This window comes from Euprymna scolopes, chromosome 25 (assembly GCF_053919585.1).
Source record: "Euprymna scolopes isolate OS-2025 chromosome 25, ASM5391958v1, whole genome shotgun sequence".
NCBI classification, from domain to species: Eukaryota; Metazoa; Mollusca; class Cephalopoda; order Sepiida; family Sepiolidae; genus Euprymna; species Euprymna scolopes.
Window position 1 is genome coordinate 34724552 of NC_136506.1, and position 25646 is coordinate 34750197.

A 25646-nucleotide genomic window follows, 5' to 3' on the forward strand; every position below is an offset into this window, starting at 1 on the left:
TCTGCATGTGTTTTAAACCTATGTCAGTTTATCTTTTGTTTGTTTGGATTGTCAGTGAAGAGAAGAAAGAATTACTGCTGCTGCTAATACTAAGAGTAAACGTCTTTCCTGTTGTTGAAAAAAAGAAATTATTAAATCGTTATTTCCATGGCAGGTGTTCGTCTGAACTCCAATCTCTGGTTCCCCCTCGCCAATCTTTCACGAAAAACACCCGTCTAGCTGAATCTACTGTCAATAATTTTCCCCACTCTTTATCTGTGCCTAAATCAAAACGTAGATTCCATGAACAAAGCTTCTTTCTTAGAACTGCATGCCTGTGGAACTCTGTTCTGTCTGCCTGCTTCCCACCTGACTACAACCTGGATGTCTTCAAGTCCAACGTAAACAAATTCCTAATGAATCGCCCCCTTAAGTAAACACTTCATTAAATCTTCACACTAACGTACTGTACTTGCAATAACCCTCGTCCCTGAGTGGCTTCCGGGCCTTGATAAGTGGTGACCACCGTGTAAAAAAAAAAAAAAAAAAAAAAAAAATAGAAAAAAACAGAAGAAAATAAACTGGCTAGCTGCATGAATACAAAGTGGCCATTCTGTGTGCTCTTTCAACTTTAAATAATTTACTTTCATGAAATAGAAATTATTAACTAAGCACATGAAAATTTTATTTGATGTTAAGTACATGAAGAAAGGAAGTTTCTTTGCAGTGGTGATTGGATTATTAAACAATGTAGAAGAAAGCAATCCTCACACACATCGTCACAACTATGATGTTCGCTTTTAACAGTAGAGAAGATGAAGAGAGAAAAAAATGATGCAGGTCAATTGAACTTACTATGATGATGACTTCTGCAACTATCAATGTGTTTACAAAACTTCCACTGACAAAACTGACTGACAATCTGTTGCGATTGGAAGATTTTCCCACATAACATTGCACTACGGACCTGTTGGTGGGGCATTAGAATACACTGACTGCCTCCCTGCAGAGGGTAAAAGTCCCTCAATGGGGGTCCTGGATATGACCTTAAACTATATCCAGTGGCGAGGCCCCAGCTTGCGGGCTTTGGGGAATGTGGAGCCACCCTTTAATTACCATTGCTCCCAGGTCTACTCTGACCTGGAGTGGTAGTACCTGTTAGGGTCTCCACTATGGGTTAAATAGAAACCGACTTGAAAACAACAAATATATTCTATTAAAAATTTTTTCTTCAAAATCTTTGGATTCGGCATTAAATAACCCGAAAAGGGTTGATATGCCGTAAAACAAAAACAACCAACCAACCAACATTGCACTAAATCTAACATGGCTGAATAAGTCACTATGAAAACCTATCCTATGATTGTCCTGCACCTTATTTGCAATATTACTTGTTTAGTAAGCTTCTAACCTTAAATCATCATCAGTTTAAAATCTGTTTTACATGTTGGCATGTGTCGGGCGGCTTTTAGAAATTAATTTCCAAACTAACGTATCTCTGGCCAGATCTTTATTTAGCCCTCTTCCTCTTAAATTCATTCTTATTACTTTCTCCTGTGTTTTAGTTCGCCTTCCTCTACCATTTAGCTGTTCTGCATCTACTGTGATTGAGATAATATCAGTTGCTACCGGAAACATAATTGGAAGCAAAGAAGCAAATGCTACATGTCGTAAACTGTTTTGGCAAATTGATAGTAATTAATCCATGTGCTTATACGTTTATACGGCATATTCACCGAAATTAAGCAGTCAGTACCAGATGTGTGACCATTTAGGAATACCAGACACTGTATGTAGGAGGACGTTGACATCTCTAAGCAAAAGCTGCAAAACCTAATTTTATCATCTCCTCTAATGGGAATTACATGCAGCTGGGGAACCACTTGTGAATGTTATACTCCTATGAAACTTCCTCCTTTGGAGGAAGTTGGTTTAACCCACTTCGGGAGAATATTGCTTCAGTATCGGTTATACATGCATATCCCTCGGTGTGATAGATATTGGGAGAGAAGAGATCCACTAGTATATACACTGATTAGTTGTAAATAATAGAAAATGCAAGTTCAAACAGGGTCAACTTGCTGAACTAGAGGTTAGAATTATTGCACTGTCGGAATTTATTAGCAGTGTCGAGCCAAACAAAGATAATGGATAAAAACCTAATTGTGGACAATCAAAATGTTCAAGATGTAGAAGATTTCAACTACGTAGGTGCAGTTTTCACAAACAAAGTAGATGGCACTAAAGAAGTAAGACGACGTATTGCAATGACACAAACAGCAATGATTACACTAACAATATCTGGAAAGGCAGATCCATTTCACAACACACAAAGAAACGACTCCTGCAAGCTTTGGTATTCTCAATAGCAACATATGGAGCAGAATGTTTGGTCTTGAAGAAAGTCGACAAGAGGAAAATTGCTGATTTTGAATTGTGGTGCTACCGTAGACTTCATCGTGTAAACTGGTTGGACAAACATACAAACGAATGAGTTGATTGAACCCTGTTGAAGAATGCTGGACAAACAGCATAACAAAAGATCTGCTCTTTGGTATAACCCCTGGCAAAAGAGGATGTGGAAGACCAAAAACAAGAATGTCAGACAACATGAAGGACATCACGGACATTAGCATGGCTGAATTGCTCACAAAGGCACAGAATCATTGATGATGATTCATGAAGAGTACTGTGGCTGGTCAGTAATAACCATTTAATCAAAGAGAGAGAGAGAGGGAATTTATAGAAATTGATATGACATCACATGACTCAAATAGAGGGAAAGAGTTATTTCCTTGGAAGCAAGCAAAAGTGTGAACATAAAAAAATGCAATGCATTGACATGGATGATTAAACAGTGAATATTAATCTCTCTCTGTCTCTCACTGATCATTTATTTGGAACGAAGATCAAATCGAAGAAATCTCCTCTGTTTTCCACCAGTTTTGTCTTGACTTGATCCTTTTAAAAGTATAAATGAGCTTTATCTTTACAATGACAAGCTCTTAGTTTGAAAGGATCATAGAGAGAGTACGTATATAGTGGGGCAGGTTATCTCAATATTCCATAAGAATCTTTGACTTAGTGATACAAGCACCAAGTGAATGGTCGTTTCAGCAATCTGCGCCACTATACAAGAACAAGCAGTTAACAAACTATGTAACTTTGTATTTTTATAATAATGAAAAGAAATTGAAACGCAACACCAGAAAATGCATTGAATATCTAATGTAATATTTATGAGATAGTCGATGAGTTGATAAAATATAACTAATTAGTGATTATCGATTTTTTTCCATCACCCCCCCCCCTTACCACACTGCTCCATGAGTTTGAATAAAGATCAAGTTGAATAAAACTTCTATCTTCCATCAGTTTTAGTCCTTTTAGAAATATAAACAAGGAATTTTGATTTCAGGAAAAGATTCCCTCAGTCTGGAAGGATAACACAAGAGTGCATTTAAGAACAATAGATTAGTAAGATATTGCTGATAATCATGAACTTTCATGTATTTTTGTAATAATGACGGCAACTTGATTTTATGACACAAAGTTGAAACTGAAGAGTATATTTACATGAAATATTGAGGGTAATTGTGTCTGTACTTGAAAATTTGTATTTGTGTGAGAGAGTTAGAAGTTCATATGTGTTTGTGTGTTCATGATAATGTCAGTTTTATGCATTTTGCATATGTTTTGGTCTGCAAGGAAGGTGGGTTCCCTCTATCTTGCTAGAAGAATACTCACACCTGAAAGTATCCTGTACCTCTACAAGGCCACTATTTGCCCATGCATGGAGTATTGTTGCCACATCTGGGCTCATGTATCTACCACTAGTCACTCCCTCTTGGATATGGGTACAAAATAGTCTTCAATCTAATATATCCCACTTTGTCAACTAAGCTCCACCCCTTGTTCCATCGCCGCAATGTTGCATCTCTGTACCTGTTTTACAAATATTTTAGTGGAATGTGCTCTGATAAACTCACTGCACCTGTGCCCCCTTGATGTACATATCCCTAACTGTTAAGTTTTGAGACATTGTGTTGAACAAAGATGACAGCGTAGTTCAGATCAGTAACCAAGATGGCGACCAAGAATCGAATGCGGTCCGTGCCGTAGTTAACCTCTTAAGTTCTGAGATATTGTGTTGAACAAAGATGGCGGCGTGGTTCAGATCAGTAACCAAGATGGCGGCGAAGAATTAAATGCAGTCCGTGACGTAGTAAATAGCGAACTGATTGAATCCAAAATTCGACAATTTTTATAATAATTTTGGGACGTTTTCATTGGTTGTTTAGCACAGCCGTTGGTTATAAAAATGATTGGCGAATCCATTCGTCTCATACCCCATTAGAAGTCAAAAACATTTTACATCAACAAACCTGCTTAGCAACAAAATCACACCCCTTCACTGTTGAGGTCTCTAAATTCCAGACAGCTTTCTACTCTTATAGTTTCTTCCTCAAACAGCTAGACTTTGGAATTCCCTTCCTACTACCTGCTTCCTTGACTGTACTGATATGCAGAAGTTTAAATGTAACATAAATCAACATCTTGTTAATTTTTCCTAACATGGACTCAAATAATAGCTCCTTACATCCAAGTCGTGATATGCCTTGTTAGAGGTGACCATGAGTAAAGAAATATGCCTCAAGGGTCCGCCATACAAGAATTGTTATGAAGAGTAATCAGAATCGGAATCGGAACATTTGGGGGTGTTGGAATCGGAAATATTGGTGCCGATTTTCCGATGCCAAATCGATTCTTTTAATTGTCTTTTTCATTTGATTTTGTTCAAAGTAAAATCTTCCATTGCTAGTAATATTGATAAATTAGTAAATTTTTATTGATTTTAAAATACAAGTAAAGCTAAAATCGATAGATCATCCTCCATAAGTGTATTTTGAACATATTTAACATGTGCTTTTACAAAAATCTTATAATTAAATAATTAGAGATTTATAAAGAATCGGAATCGGGAATTGTATCGGAATTGGGAAAAATATTGGAATCGTCCCATCACTACTATTTACATCATTTTGTCTACGTCATTGGAGTCATTTTGTTTGTCCGTTTGTTTGTTCACATGTTTCTCAATAACCACACCTTAGATTTGTTTGAAAATTTGCAAAAACATTAGTCATGGTGAAAGTAATTTTTTGCCAGAACAGATTTTCCAGGATAACTTTGGTTACCCCCCTAGGGGGCATTATAGGGGTAAAATTGCCCCAAAATTGTTCGTCGGTTCATTTGTTCAAACTTTTCTCAATAACCACATCTTGGATTTTTAAAAAATTTTGCACAAATATTAGTCATGGTGAAAGTAAATTTTTCACTCATAGAGGGGGACCCCACATGCTCAGCTTGTTCAATTTTAATATGAATAGTCAATATTTTTATTTTATTTTATTTCTATATAAATATTTTATTTTTATTGTATTTCTATATAAATTTTTATTTTATTTCTATATAAATAAAATAGTAGATGTATATGTGTGTATGTGTGTAAATATTTAACCAATAAACTCTTAAACTACTGGTCACATAACACTGAAATTAACAGGAAACAGTAATCATATACCAATGATGGTTTATAACAAGTAAAATCTTTGTTTGGATGGATGAATAATGCATACAGACACGTATAGACATATATCGACAAGTTAAAATGCAAAATGTTCATTTCAAGTTGCCGACATATTTGATATTTATTTCTGCACATGCCCAAATTCAATTCATTTTTTTCAAGTCGCATAATATTAAGTCTTTTTTACCTATCTCTTGATAGTTACATCAATAGGAGACTCAGCTGGAGCACTAAATGTTTTGGTTTTGATTCTAACTGATTACACCCAAATCGGTTTTTTTTGGGGGGGGGGGTTAAGCTTTTGAACTCCCTACTATATATTAGTTGTAATATATTATTCAGTAGAGAATTAAAATATATTTAAGTGTATTTTATGACTCTGCAAGGATGGATACCCCCCCCCCGCTAGTTAATAAATAAAAATTAATCTTTTTTTTTTCTTTCAGGCCAAAAATATAAAGAAACAATCCGATGGTCTTTTAACAATTGAGACAAATAATGGTGAGATAAATGACGTCGATTGTTTATTGTGGGCAATCGGACGGCAACCGAACACTTTGAGTCTTGGTTTAGAAAATCTGGTAAGTTTTATACTTATTCAGAATTTCTCCTATATTAAAAAATAAAGAAAGAGATCTGTATGATGTATGTACTCATGACAAAGTGAAAATATCATGTCCCAAAACTTATGTAAATTAATGAAGTAGTTTTATTTTTAAACTAGCAGGACCTGTTAACCAGCATTGCCCGGTGGAAGCCTCTCCCCCTCCCTCACAAAAAAAGTAAACTAAAGTTGTTGATAACCTGCAGGTACTGTTTGAATCTGAAAAAAGCAAATAAGGGAATATGTGAATCTGTATGCAATAATAAAATTAGGAAAAATGGTCCATTTAAAATAAAAATAGAAAATATAAACAGAATTTTTAGAATTTAGGGATTCGCACTGTATATGAACTGTTTAGATTGATGGAAACTCCCCATGTTAAGAACGGCTTTCAGAATAGACATTGAGGGTGGTAGATAAACAAATCATACAAATTTAATCGTGAAAATCGTAGGCAGTATACCCACCTGCAAATGATATGGTTGGTGACAGTGTCGATAAGAGAGAAGTGGATTTTTGTATTGTGCACACAAGTACAAATGTGGCAGGCATGGGTAAATGTCGATATCGGAATACCCTGGCCAAATCACTGCTAAAAATATCATCCGTGTTTATAAAACTTAAACATTGAATTGGAAACTGGAAAACAAAATAAAATGAACTTTATTTTTATTATTACTAAAATAGATGCATTTTCCTTGTTATTGTTTTAGTAATACCGAATTACTAATTTGTTATCTTTCTCACTGAAATGAAACATAATTATTAATTCTTTTTTTTTTTTTTTTTCATGCGTACCTGAAAAAAATTTACAGTAAATGAAATAAATAAATAAAGGACCTTATTGGTCAAATAACACAACAAATAAGTAATAAACAAGAATTAAGTGATCTTCGTCCGAAGGCTAATGAAAAAAAAGCTCCCAAAACTTTCAATGTTTTAATTAAATGAAAATTTGCTAGAAATTTTAAAGTCATGTCTTTTTATTTGACAGTTTAAAGACTTCATCTATTTCGTTTATTTTTTGTAAACATATTTTAATCATTTGCTAATATTTACTTCATGACTCCTTCCTTTAAACTGTCGAATAAGAAGTCATGGCTTTACAATTCTTAGCAAATTCTCATAATAAAAATGAAGGTCATTGCATTTATATTTTTTTTTTTTTTAGTTTCCGATTAAATGTTTAAGTATGATGATGGACGTGGATGATTTTTTTATCAATGATTTGACCAGGGTAATCCGATATCGACAATCACCCGAATATGTTTACATTTGTAAACGATGTGTGTGTTCAGATTTGTTTCAAGATTTCCTGATGTGGAAGCATAGATGGAAAAGACTGTGAATGTACTTGCACATGTTAGTTCAATATAATAATGCTATCAGTAGTTAACTGTATGTTTATGAGCGGTTAATAGTTTACATTTTCTTTAGCGCTCGCTAGTGTGTCCTGTGGATAGCAACATAAGCGTAGGTAATCGATGTATGAAAGTATGACCATAGTTATGCAAGTTATTATCTGTGACTGTTGCGTTATATGAGGCTAGCAATATGTAAATGTCGGATTCTGGGTGGTAATATTGTTTAAGTGTTGTTCTTGTTAGCTTTAGTGGAGGGAGACGCCATGTTTGGCAACTTTTAGACATGTTCGTTTAGATAGGAATTCTGTTCATTCTGAAATATGAGAATGTCCAGTTTCAGCCAATCGTAATGGCTGGAACATTGTCAGGGAGAAGTTATTAATTTCGATTCAGATAATTGGAAGGAATATGTTAGTGCTGTGTATGTAAGCATTGAGTTACGGAGGGTGTAATCTCACTGTAGTAGAAAAATGCAGGATAGTACCAGGTGACAACTGGTAGCACTGCTCGGACTAAATATATAGAGAGATATGCAGGGATCCTTCCTCTTATAATATTGCGATTGTGATGGTTGTTCTCCACGGATGAAATGTGGTATTTTAATATCACGACTGAATGTGTATGTAACGGCGTTAAAAAATTACATAAGATGATGGGTTTAGACGTAATAAAATTGTATATGGCATTTGTTATTGCAAATCTACGGTAATTTGGTCCAGAGGGGAATTTCTGCAATCAAAATATTATATATAGGATAAGAAAATCAAATTTTAGGAGTATTGGAGGAGTAACTGTTGTGCCTGTCATTTTGGGAGGTGGAAAAAATATTTTAAACAAGGGAGATAACTCCATAATCAAGTGGTTTTATTTTATAAAGATGATCATTTTTAAGTGATTAATGATAATTCTTAGAATTACAATCTTGAAAGTTTAAATTATTGTTGAATTATCTCCTTTGTTTCTTGAGATTATTTTCAAGATTATGATGCAAGAACGTTGCTCTTCTCTTTCTCATAAAAGTTTTATTTTCTTATTTAAAAATAAAACTATTAGATCAATTTACAGGATTTTTTAAATATGATGTGTTCATTTTGTCATGGGTGCCTACATCATACTAATTTTTCCATATTTTTAGGGTTTTTTCTTAATGTAGACAAGAACCAAATCATTTTGTCTATTACATAAAGGATAAATGTATGTGTATATTTGTATGTCCAGCTAAAAATCAAAAACTACAAAGCAAATACCTGTAATTTTGCCATTACATACAAACAAGAGAAGAGAAATAAATAAAAATCCAGGTCAGCATTTTTTTTCGTTTTTACAAAACATTTTTATTACCATTACTTTTGGCACCACTTATAAAGTCTCTCACTGCCACATGTCCGTTTAGCTGGAACACGGTTCTCCTTCCTTCCGACCGCTTGCTGGTCACAGCCGGCCCATTGTCGTCCTTGCTTTTACATGTCCATTTTCTTCCACATGCACTTTGCTTCTGCGACTTCATGGCAGCCGTATCCAGCCATTTCTCGCCTGCATCTTTACACACCCATTTTTTTTTTACGCTGACTCTGTTTCTCCCTGAGCAGGTGCTGTTCTTTTTTTTTTATTTTCCTTTTTTTTTTTCTCACGCACATTTCCTAATTTGCATATGCACGTTTTTGGCTGCTGCTGCTAATCTCTTTGCAAGCAGTCATTCTTTGCTGCTGCTGATACTTTCCCACACTCTCACATGCATTATGTTACACACCTACTAAGTTGGTATTCTTCTTCTTTGGCATTACCCTTGATAAATAATATTTAAAATTTAGAAAATATTTAAAGTAAAAGGTGGGCACACACTTTTAAAAGACACTTCTTTTACTTTAAATTTCCCGCTCGACACTGGAGCAAAACACACGTGGAACCACCGGAACAACACATATATTTTTCTTCTCTTCTACTCCAAGACATTATCTCCTCCATAACACCAAAATGAAGAAAAGTAAAAAAAAAATCACGGACCGAACTTCCTACCCTCATGAAAAGCTATTTTTAGTGAAATATTGGGCTTACAACAAAAAAAAGTAAATAAAAATGATTTTCTCATTATTTCTGATACTTCAAAGTTTTCAAATTTCTCATTTAAATTTTAGAAAATATTATTTCTCTGGTGAGTTAATGGGTCAGGTTTTGTCGGGAAGGGTTCGTTTTTTACTATTATTATTAATTTGGAAAAAAAAAATGCTGGCTAATCCTACAAGGAATCTACTACATAAAGGAAAGTTGCCTCTATGTTAGTGTGTGTTTATCCAGGAATGGGCTGGGCAGAGGAGAAAGTGGATTTGGGGAGAGAGAGGAATAAATAGGAGAAGTAGAGAGATGTTTTAATAGAAATATATTACACTTTTGCCCTGCGCAACATAGGGTACCTCGTCTAGTATCAATATAAATCTTAGTATGCCGATTGTAAAAGGAGATTTAATCTTGTCATTTTTTATGGAGAATATGTTAAATAATGGGACCAGCCATATGCCAGACTGGCCAAGTATAAGAATTGAAGTAATAACACTCCGGGGCGATGCCGGATGCCCTAAAAAGAGCAAGTGTGGAAAAAAGCAGCTCACATTCTGTCCTATAACGCAAGTTGGAAACATCAATGCTAAACAAAGGAACAGTAGATGCAGAGTTATGCAATCGTAATAAAAACAAAGAGTCACTGCCAATCTCTCTCTCTCCACCACATGTCACACTTTGGTTGTAACATAAAGTGTGATTGTTTTTATAGACAAAAGAATTTGTCATTTGTGTGATAAACACAGCCACACTTCAAACACGTGTGTAGTGTCATTAAAATTACAGTGAAAAGGAAATAGAAGCATATAGAAAAATTATACACACACCAAAAACATGCAGAGCTGCTTGTATCAATATAAATATTAGTGTACCGATTGATAAAGAGGATTTTTTTTTTGTCATTTTTGATGGAGTATGTGTTAAATAATGGATCAGCTGGAATAAACAAGAATTGAAGTAACAAAACTCCCTGGTGATGCCACATGTTTCAAAAAGAGCACACTTCCGTTGTAAAATATAGTGCAATTGTTTTTATACATAAAAGAATTTGTCATTTATTTAATAAACACAGCCATACTGTCTTTTATACATACATTGCAAGAGACATACTTGTTATGTAACAGATGTACACTTTTCATTTAATATTTATGCACGGTGCTATATAACCCATACATATGTTGATGGACCAAAATATCTTCAAAATTAAAAAAGAACACTTTTATTCTTGTAGACTGTTGAATGTGACAAGCAGGGGCATATTATTGTCGATGAATACCAGAATACAAAAAACCCAAATATTTACGCCCTGGGTGACGTCTGCGGAAAATTTCTCCTCACACCAGGTAAAATTTTTAATTTATTAATGAGTAACCACCTATAAAGGGGGTATCGATGATATTTAAGTATTCATTCAAATATCATAGACTCTTTATAATTAAAAAAGTAAAATAAAATGCAACACTCAAGGACAACACCAACAAATATCAATCAACTCAAACTACCTTGTTCATATGTATGAAAAAATGATTTACGACAATAATTATTGGATATAGAGATGGAGTATAGACTCTTTTTTGGTTACCCAGACGATTATAAGATTAGTAAGGATAGTTTTTGTTTAAAGTCCATATTTTTTAGAGAATGTCCAGAAATATTTAGTAAATATTTAATGAAGTTCACGAACAAATCCTGTATCAGGATAAAAGAGAAAAATTTGGAAGAAAATTGTTGATAAGGCAGAAATTCCTGGTAAGGTAATCGTCCTTGTGCATTAATTTCGGGACATGCAAAATCTATGGTAAAACTTTTTTACATCTTACGATAGAGCTAGATTTGTTTTTTCCTGCGAAATGGTATTTATAGTCGCGATTACAACATTCTCAAATGTTCTGGCCTGTTTACAGTATCCATATGCGCATAGATAAAAATTAGTTCATATAGTATTTACACGGGTTTGAGACAGAGAATGCATTGAACACTGCGCCATTTGTTTTACGTGGGTGAAGTAGTATTTTTCTTAGAACTGACGCCTTGAAAATAATTTTGATTAGGTTATCTCCCTTTGACTGTTCAAAAATAGTGGATCCATCCGTATGATAAATCACTACACACTAATCAAGGCTAATCGTCAATTGAATGATGAAGAATATTATGTGAGAATTTAAAATGATTAATGGAATGAATAAAATGTGATTACTAATGAGGACCTTTCTTTGATAAGTGTTTAGTGACATTGAGGAGTGATGGCTAATAGATTAATTGGCAAAGGAGGTCTTGGGATAGAAGGTTTTTATATATATTGTTTTTAAAATATAATTATTCACTGACATGTGTTTTGTCGTCTATGACTCATCAGAGTGGCTGAATCTAGCAAGATTCGAAATCGGGACCCCATCATGAGTTTTTGTTCAATGTTTATAATCTTTCTTTCCTACTACTGGACCATCTCGCATGACTACTTGGAGATATATATTAGTTTTAAACATTGAAAAATTTCCAAGACATATATATACACACACACACACAAATTCATTAGAATAAAATAGAAAGTGGAGGTCCTGGATATGACCTTAATCTATATCCGATGGTGAGGCCCCAGCTTGCGGGCTTTGGGGAGTGTGGAGCCACCCTTTAATTGCCATTGCTCCCAGGTCCACTCTGACCCAGAGTGGTAGGACCTGTTAGGGTCCCAACTATGGGTTAAATAGTGAAACAAAAATGTGGTAGGCAAAAAAAAAATAAATAAATGTTCTGTCAGCAACAGTACAACTTCAAAATAGTCAATATCGCCCACCTCCAGAAGAGAGGGAACTCCTGTCCATGATAACTGTGGTAAAAGAAGACACACTCCAATCGCCAGAAACACCCACACACACAATTTGCAGGACACTGCCGACTCGTTTCTAGCCTCCTGCTTTTATAGTGGCCGGGAATTATCTATTTGCATAATCACATGAGAAAGAAACGTGATTTTCCGAGAGTTGCATGGGGTAAACGCTAATAAAACCCCCTGGACGCCATCTTGGAATTCTCTTTTCCCCCCAACCGGTGACACAACAGACGTACTCGAGGTAAGCTCTTTTTTCCCTCATTTTAGTTATTGCTACTTCTGCTACAAATAGAAACTGACTTAAAAAACAAATATACTCTATTAAAAAATTGTTCTTCAAAATCACTGGATACGGTATTAAAAAACCCAAAAAGGTTGATATGCTGTAAAACAAAAACAACAACAACAACAACCAAAATAGAAAGTGTAACAGCAAAAACCTGAGGAGTTAGAATATGATTCTTACTGTTTTCCAGTTTGTTTAGAACCGAAAACAAGTGATCTTTAAATTAGAGTAGAAGGAAATAAAATGGGGTGTGAAGTTTGGAGAGTGGATTATGTCCTTCCAATATAAAAATAAAACAATTGATGCGGCCAATGTGAAAAAAAAAAGTGGCGAGTCAGCATCTTGGAGCTCAAATCTCTGGTTCCTTCTGGTAAGATATTCACAGCAATAACTCTTCTTTCTATCACAACAGAAAATGATTTTCGATTTTGTTTCTTCATGTGTCTAGTGTCACATGAACATTTTCATGGACAGAGCTTCTTTGCAAGGGTATACTGTCTGTGAAACACATTATCATGAGACTGCTTCCTTACAGATTGCATCAGTTGTCTCCAAATCCACTGTCAATAAATGTTGTCATAAACATCTCCATTATTAATAAAATTTCGTTAATACCATTAATTGTTCTTTTAATCTTTCGATTGACAGTCTTTCTATCATCTCATGGACATTTATCCTCGAGTGGCTCTTGGCTTTGATAACGGGCGACTGAACAGTAAAAATAAGCATACGCACACACAAAAGACAAAAAAACTCTAGGATTCTCTTACTAAGGCCAAGCATAGTCATTGACCTTGTATTGCAATCAGCCCTTGAGGGTGAGTGTGGATTAGGTCAGAGACAACAAAATTATTGTTCTTTCACATTTTTCTGTTGTCTAAGTGTCCTCACTGTCTCTCTCCAGAGTCGTTTGTCTTCTCCAATGCTCATTAGTATATCAATTATGTCGTCAAGATGTTTGGCGTTGATACTAATGTCAATGGTAGGTGACGATGGTCTACTGGTTAATAACGCATACTGATGACCTGAGTGTTCCAAGTCGGGTCACCGATGTTTACCCCTCAGCGTCCAAAATCAAAATGTATAAACTCATTTGTAAGCACATCGTCTGTCTACTATCCTGAATGAAACAAATAATTTTGAACCACTCAAAACTTTCTCAATTTATTCGAAATGGTCTTTCTGGGAGCCACTTCGATCCCTTAAAAAGCCAGATTTTTCTTCAATAAACTGGTTGATCCAGAATCCACGGACCAGCATCCTCGGTGTGTCGCTATTATACTTTTGAGCTAGTTGGCATGTCAACTAACACATGCTCACACTTACAAAACACAACACACACACAAACACACAGAAACTTCTTTAATCCCTTAGTTATCATCTATAACCAACTCTTGCATTGAAATATTCACTGACCTTAAAAACAATGAGCATTAATTCTTATTAACAACTTTTAATGAAATATAATTTATATAATTGAGCGGAGAAGTTTTGATTACGATTTTCTGACCCCTGTAATGCACGGCTCTTAAATATCATCTCTGACTTTTTCGATATCTCAACTAATGAACCCTCTTTTTTTTTTTTTATGAGAATTCTAAAAATATTCATGAACATTGTTTTTTTATTGCTGTAAACCTTTCATTTTAAACGCATATAAAATATCTCTTTTGTGAATTTGTCTTCTGAACTCATTATTTTGTTTTATTTATTGTATAACATGTCTCTCGTTTTTTCGCATTTAATTATAAACCCTATAAACCTTTTTCATTGAAAATATTTCTTCAAAACCGACTCATCCTAAAATACATCACCCAAATTAAAACATCTAAAAAAATTCCCCTAAACAAGTTTGAATCCAGTTCGTTCCACAAAAATCATTTTTACAACCTTCTTGCGGCCCCTCTTGTAAATGCCCAATGTCTTTCTAGAAAGAATTCTGACTAGAAAGTATCGGGTAAACAATAAAATATTTTGTCTCCTACGATTATGATAACCTAAGCCCGTACAGTTTCAAAATTGGAAATTATTACTTAATGCTAATACATGAAAGGGCAATAACTCGTCAATCTTGATCAAAGGGCGATAACTATGGTAAAATATAAAAAGTTATTTCAACTTCGTTTCGACTTTCATTTAATATGTTGACAGTAAAAATTATTTGTGTTCCTATTTACTTGCCTCCTGACGAGGTCAGTTTTTAATGTGGGGAAAAATCCAGCTCCCCAAAAGGGGCACTCTGGATTGGAACAAAAATTTAAATGACCTTAATCTAGAAGTATTTCATCTTCGCTGACCAAACGCAGAATAAATGAAATGTGATCTCAAAACAGATGCTACACTTTGCTCCTAACCGAAAGTGTTATTTGGATTATTCAGCCTACTTCTATTTTTGATGTTATTTTCTCGACGCTTCGAACGATGTAACCTCGAAGCTTGTTCAAGTACATCTTGCTGAACTCTCGGATCTTTAACCTTTGGAATCTGTATGGAAATTTGAAATGAACCTTTTATTTAATCTACAAGGTAGATTGCTCTCGTTCTGTCAGTCATGATCGGGTAAAAGTTATAAGCAATTCGTTAATTTCTATCATTTCGATTCTTTGAACTACTGTTCTCATCCCGATTGTTATTTGCGCAACGTTTGAGTCAATGTAACCTCCATTCTTGTTTAGGTGTATCTTGTTGAACTCAGGAATCTGCACAAAATTTCAAACGAAACCATTTATTTAATCCATGGGATTAGCATGCTTTCGTTCCATCAGCCTAATTCGCAGTTGTATTTTTGGGTTGCCCACACTGAGGATTGAACCTGCAATCTCCAGGAATGTTATGAATTTTACTAAATACTTTATCCATTGTGCTATGGGTTCCACTTAAAGATTTCTGAGTTTAATAGAAAGATTCTTGTGTCTTAATTGTCATTTTTTTTTTTTTAATGAAATAATTTTCTATTTCAGTTGCAATAGCAGCAGGACGTCTGTTAGCTCATCGTCTTTTTGACAAAGGCAAGGAACATGTGAAAATGGATTACAGTGATATTCCAACAGTGATTTTCTCTCATCCTCCCGTAGGAACAATCGGAATCTCACAAGGTCAGATCAACATGAGTTTATTTTTGTTTGTTTGTTTGTTTAAATCATTTTTTTTTTTTTTTTTTTTAAGAATTCAATTAAAAATTAAGAAACAGCATCTAAAATGTCTTCTTTTTAGTTGTAATTTTGGCAGTATTTACCCGGAATGGGTTAAGCCAGTTCCTCCCATGCAACACACAGCATCAGGAATGAAAGCAGACCATGCGTGACAGCCCACAACAATGAAGATAGCTATGGCCAGCCAGTCCTGGAACCAGTAGCGAGCACTGTGGACTACAGGTAGATTCAACATCAGCTTTGATGATGTGTAACCACGTCTTCACTAATCTTGGAGTTATTGCTTCATGGGTGAACTCTACCTGTATCGTGGCATCCAGTGTGGCCAAACCAACAATGTCTTTAAAAGCAATTGGTTAAGAGGGAGCATCCTGCATCATGTCCAGATTTGTGTACTGGAGACAGAAATAGTTCCAATGGATCCACGGAATTAAGTGGAGGCAGTATAGCAAAGGTTCTCAACTTAGGGGTAAAAAAATTATATAGTCGAGTACCTGATAATTTAAGAATAATTATTTCTGTTCAGATTTTGTCATGTTTAAGAAATGCAATACAAATTAACTTTATAATTTTCTATTTAGAAAAAAGTTCGATTTTCTTTTTTTTTTTTTTTTTTGCGATACAAATGTATAAAACTAATTTTATAAAATAAAAACTTAAAATCCTAAACAATAAAAAAGTTCTTTTTTACCTTGTTTTTTTGTCACTTTTTGATGGCTATGAATTTTTGTATGGAAATGGGGGGGGGGGAGAAATACATAAAGCCAAGCGGTCAATGATGGAGGAAAGGTTGAAAATGGCTGCAGTGTATTGAGAATGTCTTGAATTCTAATGTCAACAAATTCTTGTCAAGCTATCCTCTTAAATAATCAAATTTTGCTAATTCTACCCGCTGTTCCTAAATCCTCTCGTGATGTTGTTCATCATCGAACTGACAATCCCATTAGACTTTATTCTCAAATGCCTCTTTGGGTTTTGATAAATGGTGATCCGTTAAGTACAAAAAAAAATGCCAAAACACATTTTAACTAAAATCCTAGAAATAATAAAAATCGATAACGGTCATCAACTAAATACGACTTATCTTTTATTCATTTTTATTTTTTTTTTATTTTTATGGAAATTGCTCCAGACAAGGCATAAAACCACTTTATGTAAAGAGTTAATTAAGAACAATGGATAATTACTGCAAAGACAGAAGATGCCTATTCACCTTTCTCCAGATATTTTATTTCAGTAATATATTTAGATAAATAGCAAGTGCAAACACAGGCAAAGCATTTTTTGTTATTTATTTTTTTTTTTTTTTTTACATCATTTATTGACAGATGGTGTACACTTGTATGTTGCTTAATATTATGAATTTATTTTTAAATGTATTATAATTAGGTGTTCAGATTCTAGTAAATATTAAATTGTTTTTAATCCCAATACATAATTAAAGCAAAATAAATTGTTTTATACAATTCAAATAAATTCCAACACTATTGATAATGTTTATCCATTAATTTTTTTTTTATATATTTGAATTCATGTTTTGAAACATGACATAAATCATAAATCTATGACATAATGCTGAATACATAATTATTTTGTTAAGGTTTTAAATTTTATTCATGAGAAAGTCTAAATAAGTCAGTTGATAGAATCTCAGACTGAAAATAAGGTTTCAGCTTTTATTTTCCAGTCATGGCATTCTTTTTATTTGTGAGGAACTTATTATTTTCTATTAATACAATATTTCTCATTTTTGAAATGTGGTTATTCTGAAATATATTGATATTTCGAAATGAGACAAATTCTGCAACATGTTTATTATTTATTATGTTTAAAGGAATTGTGATGCACAGATATTTAGATGTTTCTTTTTTCTTTTCAGAGACCAGTTTTTTTGTTTTTTTTATGTATTGTGGATATAAAAATAAGAAATTCTTCATTAGATTTTTTTCAACCTCCAAACTGCATATTTTTAATTATCAAATTTCTATCTAGTCACCTGACAAGATCAACCAATTTCTTCTCATATATATACACACACATATACAGGATGGCCCACTTAAAAGTAGCCCAGAAAATGTAGTAGAGAGAAGGAACATTTTTTTATTGTTTAAATTACCTGTAGTGCTGACATCTATGCGTTTCTGGGCACGTTTCACATTTGCAGATACTGCTTGTAGATCTTCTCTGGTGATTCTCCTGATAGCGTTGGTAATGTTCTCCCTTAGTTGGTCTAGATTGTGAGGATTATTTGCATAAACTTTTTGTTTTCAAGTTCTCCAAAAATAGAAATGACATGATGACAAGTCCGGGGAACATGGTAGCCATAATTCTTTGCATATTGTTCTTTTTTCCGTAAACATGTCATGAACTCATGTCAGTGATCTGTGAGACGTGTGGCATGTAGCGCCATCTTGTTGGAAAAAGAATTGCATTTTGTCTTGTGGTGTCAGTTGGTCGTTAAGAGAAAGATTAGAGAGATCAGGCTACCTTTAAGTGGGCCACCCTCTGTGTGTGTGTGTGTGTGTGTGTGTGTGTGTGTGTGTGTGTGTGTGTTTATATATGCTAGCAGGCTGTCTGGCATTGCCCAGTCATAAATATGCTTTAATATGATAGTTTTAATTCATGCAGATTATGTATGTATTATTATAGAGAGAGACAATTCTCTATCAATTATTATATTAAAATTTAATATATAATAGTGAGATCAAAACTAAAAAAGAAAAATATATATGACTTCGGTGCCATCAGCAGAATCAAAACCAAAACATACAACTCTCCACCCTCATTCCTTAGCCTCTGAGCCATACCTATATGTATAAATTTACCTATCATTCCTTTTTTAAAAGATGGAATCGCTTGATTGTCGAAGACAAGATTCAAGCAAGTAAGAACGGTCCACAGATTATTACCATTATTAAGATACAACACTGACGTAGGAGTCAAACACTATCAAACTAGTTGATCCAAAAACAAATTTTCCAAATGAAGCAACATATATTTTATTAATATATAATTTTATTAATATATAATTTTATTAATATATAATTTTATTAATATATATTTAATTAATATATATTTAATTAATATATATTTAATTAATATATATTTAATATATTTTATTAATATATAATTTTATTAATATATACTTAATTAATATATACTTAATTAATATATATTTAATTAATATATATTTAATATATTTTATTAATGTATATTTTATTAATGTATATTTAATTAATGTATATTTAATTAATTTATATTTAATTAATGTATAATTAATGTATATTTAATTAATATAATTTATTAATATATATTTGATTAATATATATTTAATTAATATAATAATATTATATAATATAATAATTTAATAATCAAAACTAAAAAAAAATATATATATGACTTTGGTGCCATCAGCAAGAATCGAAACCAAAACATACAACTCTCCACCCTCATTCCTTAGCCTCTGAGCCATGCCTATATATATATAATTTATTAATATATGATGTCATGAAATGAGATTTGGCAAAAGTTTTTAATAGCATCTTTTACAAATTTACGATTGATATTTTACTAACTAAAATTAATACCATACATTTCGGCGCATAAGACAAGGTACAAAATTGAAGCAAATTTTAATAAGTTTATCATATATCGGTTGTATAAGACGACTGCTAAATCACGAAACCATGTTTGTTAAGCCTAGGTAGAGATTGCAATACCCAGTATTTTATGAAATATTGGTTTTTAAAGATGATTTTGTAACTTTAAGGGTTGTCTTATATGCCAAAATATACAGTGATAAAAAACAGTTAAGTTTTAAAAAATCTAATGATTTTTAATAAATTACTTGCATCTTAAATGTTGTTTTAATAGCATTTTGTCTGTTTATTGAAATTTCGTGAAGCATCTTCTAAGAGCTTTTACCAAATCTCATTACGCTACCATGACAACAACGCGGCTAAAAACAGTTCATAGCAAATATTAGGTTGGTGCAAAAATAATGTCGTTATTTTATGTATATATGTATCGGATAAAAAGCATTATTTTTGCACCAACCTAATCAAAAGAAAAAAAAGTTGCCTTTCTTTTCTTTCTTGGCCTTTAGATCAAGATCAAAGTGTAGTATCTGTTCTGATGCTGCACTACACTTCTTTGGACTCGGTGAATGGAGGAGAAACCCTTCATGACTGATACATTTTTTTATTTTTGTTACTAACCAGATTGCCCCCCCCCCCCCCATTAAAAGACCTTTGCCTTCGTGGGGAGGCAAGTAAAAAAAAAAAAAAAAAACTTCATAGCAAAGAGATGTTATCCACCTTACAATGTGTCACAACATCTAACCCAACTGTCTCCATCACAACACAAAAAAAAATGTCAAGTTCAAAAAAAAATTAATGATTTTTTTTTTAAATTAATGATTTTTTTTTTAATTAATGATTTTTTTTTAAATTAATGATTTTTTTTTTAAATTAATGATTTTTTTTTTTAATTAATGATTTTTTTTAAAATTAATGATTTTTTTTTAAATTAATGATTTTTTTTTAAATTAATGATTTTTTTTTTTAAATTAATGATTTTTTTTAATAAAAGATATTCATCTTAAACATGGCTTTGAAGGCAATTTCTGTTTATTCAAAATTTATGAATCTATTTTTAACATGTATACAGTTGTTTTTTTTAACATTTCAAAGATCTTTTAATGTATTCAGCCTGATTGTAAAATGGCAAATATGTTGTTATATGGTAAATACTTTGTGATGTTTTTCCAGGCGAAGCTGAAAGCAAATATGGTCGAGAGAACATCAAGATTTATCATTCTGCTTTCACACCAATGTATTTTGCCATTACTGAAAGGAAGGAGAAATGCCACATGAAATTGGTTTGTCTTTTGCCAGAAGAGAAAGTAAGTTTATTCATTTATTGCAGACTAATATCCTCATCTTTATTTGTTGTTTTTTTCACAACGTTTCGGCCAAATATTCCTCTGGCCTTCGTCAGGTGGTAACCGCAACCGGATAGGAACTCCGAATCTCCTAACTGCATTCTCAGCAATTACTGCCTTCCATAGTTGTTGTCGTCTCACCATGTTTTGGCCAAGTAAGCCTCTGGCCAGCTTTGGCTAGGATTGAAACCGCTATCTTCAGACAATTCTCACCTTGAACTGTTGAGATTCAACGTCTCTATACACTTTGGCATGGGCAATAATGAATTCCAATTAAAATAATAGAAAGTTGTTTTTAAATTTTTCAGATGGAAATTGATAACACGGGTCAACAAATTTGTTGTGTGCATTTTTCAGCTGACTCGAGACAAATCTGATGCACTGAATCCAAAAATCACATTCATTTTGCTCAATAAAGTCTATTTTCTTTTTTTAATTATGGCCATATGTCATTTTCTTAAGATTTCGTTTACATGTATGTATGCGTGGAGCATTTTAGAAGAAGTTGGTGGAGGTAAAATGCCATGTTTTGATTGGAAATGATTATTTTTATGACAAGAAATATTCAGGTCTGATAGTTTTGAGTGATTATCTCGAAAAGGGATCAGTTCGAAGTCATAAAACCTCAAAATCTTCCAAAAATTGGTGCTCAGCATTACACGAAGAAGGACTGGCCTGTGTGAGAGGAATTAATGCAAAGAAAGGAATGTCATCAACGACCCTCTCCTGGACTCTTCCATCCGTTGCACATCAAGCTCAGTTTTAATCAAGCAGTTCACCAAGGCTCTGGACAAAGATGGTGACTGCTTCACTTACTTGTGCCTGGCTTTTCCAGGATTGGCCATGGGGAAGTTGGAAGCTGGCATCTTTGAAAGTTCTAAAATCCGCCAGCTCATCAGAGATCCAAAGTTTGGAAACTTTCTTGGCAACAATAAGGCCAGAAACTATGCAGAACTTGTTAGCAACTTGCTGACTGCGTTCAGAAACCTAGGCTGCAACATGAGCGTCAAGATGCACTACCTATTTTCATATAGGGAACGATTTCCTGAGAATGTGAGTTCAATGAGTGATGAGCAGGGAGAGAGATTCCATCACGATCTAAAAGAGATGGAGACCAGGTATCAGGTTCGCTGGGATGCAGTCATGATGGCTGACTACTGTTGGAATCTGAAGAGAGACGTCACTGCTACTGAGCATTCCAGGAGTTCGAAGAAACGGGAATTTAAGCCGTGAAGTTTGAACATGCAATTTACATGTACTTGGCTTTACCAATGTTTCTTATCAGGTAATCAATACATGTTGTTGGCAAAACATTTTGTTCTCTTAAAAACATATTTAGGATAAAATGTGTTGAGAAAAACGCGTTGATAATCTTTTTTTTTTTTTCCTTTTCAAAATCAACTTGACCTGATGGAGAGAAACGGATGCCATTTCCCGATTCATCAGTGCAAAATATCTTAAACCAGTTGTAGAAATCTAAACAACATTCCAAACATAGCAAAATTTTATCGCTATTTCCATGGCAGGTGCTCGTCTGAGCTCCAATCCCTCGTCCCCCCTCGCCAATCCTTCACGAGAAACACCCGTCTGGCTGAAACTACTGTCAATAATTTTCCCCACTCTTTATCTGTGCCTAAATCCAAACGTAGATTCCATGAGCAAAGCTTCTTTCTTAGAACTGCACGCCAGTGGAACTCTCTGCCGCTTGCCTGTTTCCCACCTGACTACAACTTGGATGTTTTCAAGTCCAACATAAACAAACTCCTGACAAACCGCCCCCTTAAGTAAGATACTCTATCAAAACCCCCAATACTAATGATTACTACAATACTATCTCATTGATTACTGTACACGCAATAACCATTATCCCTGAGTGGCCTTCGGGCCTTGATAAGTAAAAAAAAAAAAATTGTTGCCCAATGAAATTTGTAGTATTTGAATCTAGTGTTTTTATCTCATAATGTTCTGGCTGATGTAACTTATGACCTTCTATACGTGCATCTCGTTGAACTCTGGAATCTGCATGGAATTTCAAACTGAATCCATATATATATATATATATATATATATATATATATATATATATATATATATATGCAATGCAATCATGAAGGGAAGACTTAAATTCATGAGTAAAAACGTTTAAAATAAAGTTCACTGGGTGGAGAGAAAAGAAGAAAAAAAGGGGGAGCCCCATACATAACGTAACGCAATGTGATTTTATTTGTACATATTTTCGATTCCCATTCGTTTTTATTTTTCTCCAAAACAAATCCCTTGATACAGCTTTGATAAAGTGAGGGCGAAACTGGTCAGCTGACTCCCCCATTTTTTTTTTCTTCTCTTCTCTTCACCCCGTGAACTTTATTTTAAATGTTGACTTTATTTTAAATATTTTTAATTGTGAATTTAAGTCTTCCTTTCATGATTGCATTATATAAATCTTGTACCCCTCAAAGAATAATGATGTATAATGTAATATGTTTACAAAAATTGTTCTAGACAATGCATGAAGCCACTTGATGTAAAAAAAAAAAAAATTTTAAATACTGTTTCAAGGTCAAAAACTAGCCATGGGTCAGTGTTAGATGGATAGATTTCAATCCATAAAACAAAAATTCTTCCTCGTTTGCAAAAAACATCGCTCATAGAATGTGAGGACTAAAATACAAAATAAGGGAATTAATCTATTGGGATAGATTGTTCTTGTTCTATCAGCCATGACCAAGTAGAATTCTCAAGTATTTCTTAATTATATTCTTAGTATCACTTGTATCTAAGTTTGAATCTTCATCCTCTAGAAAACTGATTATTTAATTAAGAGAAATCACATCTCCCACTAGATTTCAAAGTCTATTTTATACTTTATTATTAAAGCAGGAAAAAGTGATTTCTTCTCTCACCTTTCTTTCTACTGCATCATTATTTTGTTCTTCGCCTTTGGGCCAGAATCAATGTGTAGTATTGTATTATCATTATTATCTTTTTTGTTTTTACACATCATTAAAAAATGTTTTAAACAATTGGATTCTAAGTAGGACGTCTCCCAGTACAAAAGGGTGAATGCGGTATTATGGTGGAAGAAGATACTAGCTAAGAGAAACTTTTGTTTAGTTCTGGAGTGATAACAATGACCAACGACCCCCATTTTCCCTCCTTTTCAGTTGGCCTTGTGCCTAAGTTTTTTGTTCATGTTGAATTTACATTGCCTGAATAAAAGATTTAATAGATCAAAGTGTAGTATGTTTTCATGCTTCACTTAAGTTAATGTGTCCTTGGTCATTGTAGGGATACCCTCCATACCGAGACAATTACTATTTATTTGGACACTGCTAGAGTGCCCCCTTTTTGGGGGAGCTTGTTTTCCCCCACATTAAAAAAACGACCTTGTGTCTAAGTTGATTTCGTGGGAAGCAAATAAATGCCATTTGTTCTTCAGATGCTGCACTTCCATTTCTTGTTCTCTTTCGGTGGAGGAGAAATCCTTCACGACTGAGACAATTTTTATTTTTGTTCCTTTTCTCCAGGTTAAAAAATGACCCTGGTGTCTAACTCTGTCCGTGGGGAGGCCAAGTAAATAGGTACTCTATCATTATTTCCATAGAAGGTACTGTACTAAGCTCCAGTCTATCATTCCTCCATGAAAGACACTCAGCAAAAACTCATCTTTTCTTCCTCCATGTGTCTAATAGATTAAGGCGGGAAAAAGTGCTCTGTATGGCACCTCTCCACATGTGGCAGCAATATTCCAACTTTGGACAAAAAGAGACTTTTTATTTTCATATCACAGACATGTGCATACAATGTCACTGTTTTTTATATGTTTGTTTTTCTTCAGGTAATTGGTTTGCACATAGTCGGCTTGGCAAGTGATGAAATGCTGCAGGGATTTGCTGTTGCCGTAAAGATGGGGGCTACAAAAGCACAATTTGACCAAACTGTGGCGATACATCCCACTTCAGCTGAGGAGCTCGTCACTATGCGATGACCGCAACAACAATAAACAAAATCGTTATTTAGTCACTCGGTCTGAAGATGGAAAATTTATTTCAATAAATATTTTTAACAATTGTGGATAGTTTGAAAATTAATCTTATTGTTTTGATTTTCTCTCGAGTTATCTATGACGCTATGATTAATGTCACAGTTTTGTTTGAGGTGGTGAAAGCCGTTAAAACATGATATTACTCAAGAAACATTTGAGGTGCATGATGTTTATGAGTTTTAAAAAACTCCACAGGTCCCACTAGTGTATATTATTAGTGGCTTGGCAAGGCCACAAGGGAGACAAGCAAGCAAAAAAATCTGAAGCAAAATTCATTCCAAAGCAGCAAATCTAAAGCTGGCTTGCTATGACATTATATATATAAATGTATGCTAATTTGGGCATATTTTATTGGTTTGAAAATCCAAGTTCTTTTTTACCAATTTTCATAAAATTTTAACCATAAAATAGTATTACATGGTTTCGGCCCATAGATCGAAAGATATGAACATTTCAATATTCAATTTGGCAACAAGTATAAATATATGCATACCACGGTTTTGGGCAATTTTTTAAGTTGGAAATCTCGGCAACTACTGGTTAGAATTTAACAAATGAAGTCTCGTTGGAAAGCTAATGGCCTGAATTGTGTAGTGAGCTATGTGACATTTGCCCGTAAGGTCGCACATTACTATTTAAAGAAGTGGGGGATCACTTTTCTATATTAATTTTACGTAAAATGAGCACCCACTTTATGGCCACTTTGGCTATAAAGTGGATATAAATTTTATGTAAAATTAATATAGAAAAGTGATCCCCCACTTAATAATTTCTTCATATTTTGGAAACTACTTGTTTC

At 33.7% G+C, this 25646-nt stretch overlaps 1 protein-coding gene across 2 annotated transcripts in view; it reads left to right on the forward strand.

The window, feature by feature from the left end:
- LOC145247324 (glutathione reductase, mitochondrial-like) overlaps positions 1–24873 on the forward strand; it is a 63154-nt gene extending 38281 nt beyond the window's left edge. Inside the window, exons 9-13 of one of the 2 annotated variants that reach the window (XM_080108971.1) lie at positions 6016–6150; positions 10824–10935; positions 15669–15803; positions 20630–20763; positions 24641–24873. In XM_080108971.1, coding sequence (XP_079965097.1) covers positions 6016–6150; positions 10824–10935; positions 15669–15803; positions 20630–20763; positions 24641–24790 — 666 coding nt within the window. In that variant the 3' untranslated portion in view covers positions 24791–24873. The remainder of the gene's footprint in view (positions 1–6015; positions 6151–10823; positions 10936–15668; positions 15804–20629; positions 20764–24640) is intronic. The other variant, XM_080108972.1, reaches the window with a different exon arrangement.
- The last annotated feature ends 773 nt before the right edge of the window (positions 24874–25646 follow it).